Source organism: Phytophthora parasitica, assembly GCF_000247585.1.
Source record: "Phytophthora parasitica INRA-310 unplaced genomic scaffold supercont2.73, whole genome shotgun sequence".
In the NCBI taxonomy this organism is placed as follows: Eukaryota; Oomycota; class Peronosporomycetes; order Peronosporales; family Peronosporaceae; genus Phytophthora; species Phytophthora nicotianae.
The window spans coordinates 159424-162592 of record NW_008649059.1 but is presented as its reverse complement, the minus strand read 5'-3'; the positions used below and the strand labels follow the sequence as shown (position 1 = coordinate 162592).

The following is a 3169-nucleotide window of genomic DNA, read 5'->3' as shown; positions in this document are numbered from 1 at the left end:
CAAGCTCAGCGAACTCTCGTCGAGAAGAGCCGTGCCGTGAAGCACCAACGCGCGAAGGCACTCGAAGCCCAGCATGAGCGCGACGCCAGGGCTCGTGAGCACATACAGGAGATCAAGGCTCGTTGCCAGTCTCAATACGCACCCGCGCCTACCGCTCGACGTCTCATCCTGCGTCACGTCGGCGAAGAGCTGGCGCGCGTTGCGTATCGAGAGCGGCAGCTGCCGTCGAAAGCCCGCTCAGCGCCTCATCACGTCACTAGCAACAACAATCACAAGGTGTCTGGGACATCAGTATCCAGCAACCACGAAGATCAATCTCAGCAGAAACCGCATAGCGCAGATGACGACTACGATGAAGAGCGCTTTGGTCCTGTGCGCCGCCCTCCTCGCAAGCAGCCGCCGAATCTCTGGGTGCCGGTAAGTCTCACTTGGCTCTGCGACGGAATCATTTGTATCTTCTCATCCCATGTGGTTCGACTGGCAAAAATCTGTGTCGGCGTCGTAGATCTTCGAGCAGGAGGTGGCCGAGGTGCAGCAGGCCAAGGAGGAAGCAGAGCGCAAGCGGTTGGCGGCAGCGGCCGAGTATCGCGAGCGGCTCGCACAACAAGAAGCCGACAAACAGCGCAAACGTTTGGACGAGAAGGCTGTGGCTGATGGCTACGCTCGAGCGCAAGCAGCTCAGCAGGCTGCGTGGCGTGAACAAGAGAAGGCCAAGCAGAAGCAGCGTCAGGATCAAGTGGTGCTGGAGGCTCAGCGTTGGCAGCAAGATCTCCAAGCGCAAGCTGAGGCTGTTCGAGTGGCACAAGAAACGAAGGAACGTAATGAGCGTCGCGTGTTGGAGAGATTTCGCATGCTGGACGAAATGGAGAAGCGCCGCAAGGCGGAGCGCAAAGCTGCTGACATGGAAGAAGTCGTCCGAGTCAAACAAGCTAATGCGCAGCAGCTGGAACTTAAACGCCAGGCCGTACTGCGGGAACAACGACAAGACCGCGAGCTGCAAAGAGCTTACGAGAAGAAGCTCGAGATGCAAGAGGCCGCGCGCCGTGCAGAGCTCGATGCGATCCTTGTCAAGCAGAGCCACAAGGTGAAGCTAGCGCTTCTAAACGTAAAGAGCGCCGAGGAGAAGGCACGGGAGGACGAGGAACGCGCACTGGCAGTGCAAGCGGCTGTGCGAGCTCGAGAAGCTGAGCTGCTAGAGCTTAAGGAACGGAAGAAGCGCGAAGCTGCTCGAAAGCAAGTGCAGGCCTTGACGCTGCAGAAGGAAGAGAAAAAGTCCCGACGACATGTGCTGGAACGAGAGGAGGCTGACTACGCCAGCAAGTTCAAAGCAGACTTCCAGTCGTGGCAACAGGAGCAGGTTGCAGCGAAGGAAAAGGTACATCAACGCAATCTCGAGTACCAAAAACTGGTACGGCAGCAGATGAGTGAGGACGCGAGGCGCAGAGCTGAAGAGGACAAGTACGGCATGACCCTATTGGAGGCAGAGCTCAACTCGAAGCTGCTACAGAAGGCAGGAATCACCTCACCACCGGAGGATATGCATACCAGGTAGCTATTGCATCAACGCTTAATAAAATAGTACTATGTCACACTAGCAACGGCACTTGACTCATCTGTCGAGATGCATACCAGGCTCAATTGCTTTGTAAAGAGTTCAATACGACAAGGACCTAGAGCCAACAAAGATTATTTAATGAGGAGGCCAGATGCATGTTGAAGTCACATGCGTTCCGGGTTATAACGTTTATTTCCTACTAGTAATTCGCTTTCGTAACATTCACCAAATTCTGTGCAGTCGCTGCAACCTCGGTCTCCAGCCCATTGCAGTCGGGATGTTTGGCAAACACCCCAACTGGCACCATTGCGTTACCAGCACTGCCCTTTGATACCTCAACACGTTCATAACCAAATCCGACTCGACAGTAGCAGAAGTAAAATACGCGACGATTTCAAGTTCATAGACTTGGTACAAACCTGGCCTGTGCGACAGCTTTGTGGCTGGGTTGCTCAGGGTGTTAACCTGGACGGGTTGAGTGTGGATCTTGCTATTGTGGAGTACGAGGTCACCTGTCTTCAAACCGGAGACCTTGCTGACGACGGAGTAGGTGCCAACTGAGGAAACCTTGTAGTTCGCATTGTTGTTGTCCCAGACAACGCCGACGCCGTTGTTGAAGACGAACTCGTGTGAGGGACATCGAGCTGGAACCAGCCGTCGTTAGAAGGGGAGAGGGTTGCTGGCGGACTTGGCGACGCCAGCCTCCGTCGGCTTTGCAGTTGATGTTCGGCGTGCCGGTGGAGACTATAGTTTACGCTATCGAATTGGATGTAGAAGCTTGTTCACCATCGGTACTCGTGGAACGAATAACACGGCGACGTCTGGACCCGCTGTACTCGATTAACTCTGACGGCTACACGCTCTCCGACTCTCTGGTATCTCGCTGGTGGCGAAAGACCAGTATCTGCAGGTGGCGACAGCACTGGGCAGCAATCTTAGCGTGTACGGCATTGGAGAGAGTACTCGAGACAACTTCAAGATGGTTTCTGGTAATCACCCTTCCTTCTTTGCAAGACGATGGCATCGTTCAATGCCCGTACGGTTGTGGTCGTCGGGTACACTGCGTTGGTCTTCAACCTGTTGGAATCTGAGTATTTTCGAGTTCTTGTCCACGATCTCCACGCAGTCACTGTCACTCTCTATTTTGGTGACCTGGTTCACGAATGCGTAAGTACCCGGCGGCGTACAAGCATAGTTGTCGTTGATGTTGTTGTCCCAGTCGCCATTGCCGTCATTGAACGTGATTTCCACGCGAGAGGATGTCATACGGTACCATCCGTTTGCAGCCCAGCGTACGCGCTGGGTACCATGGCGTTTACTGGCACCGCCATCCAGCTACTACTAGCGTTGAAGTAGATACACGACTTGGTCCACGTGATCGGCCGGAAGAGATTGGTAGCCCGTCACGGTCAGTGACGGTGAGGCAGCGTTGTCGTGCCCTCCGTTTCTGAAAGCCATATTTTATCATCCCGATAGGCTCATAGCCGATATTTTATTCTGTTGCAGAAAACCTTTCTTACGATACTTAGTTAGGAAATGAGAGATGGTTAAATATTCGCATTTTGAGAAGGTTGAAGCTGAAGACAATTGAGCGTCCGCCCTGATGTCCTCGAA

At 53.8% G+C, this 3169-nt stretch overlaps 2 protein-coding genes across 2 annotated transcripts; one reads left to right on the top strand and one right to left on the bottom strand.

Annotated features, from left to right (window-relative positions):
- Positions 1 to 73: 73 nt before the first annotated feature.
- On the top strand, positions 74 to 1590 carry PPTG_17689 (hypothetical protein; the record flags this gene model as incomplete). Its single annotated transcript, XM_008915640.1, has 3 exons — positions 74 to 94; positions 130 to 417; positions 506 to 1590. 3 exons carry the CDS (start codon positions 74 to 76, stop codon positions 1550 to 1552), a joined length of 1356 nt encoding a protein of 451 aa, XP_008913888.1. The 3' UTR covers positions 1553 to 1590.
- Positions 1591 to 1899: 309 nt separating this feature from the next.
- PPTG_24191 (hypothetical protein) lies at positions 1900 to 2821 on the bottom strand (the record flags this gene model as incomplete). Its single annotated transcript, XM_008915639.1, has 3 exons — positions 1900 to 1979; positions 2068 to 2199; positions 2596 to 2821. The coding sequence occupies 3 exons, from the start codon at positions 2819 to 2821 to the stop codon at positions 1900 to 1902; spliced, it is 438 nt and encodes a 145-aa protein (XP_008913887.1).
- Positions 2822 to 3169: the final 348 nt, after the last annotated feature.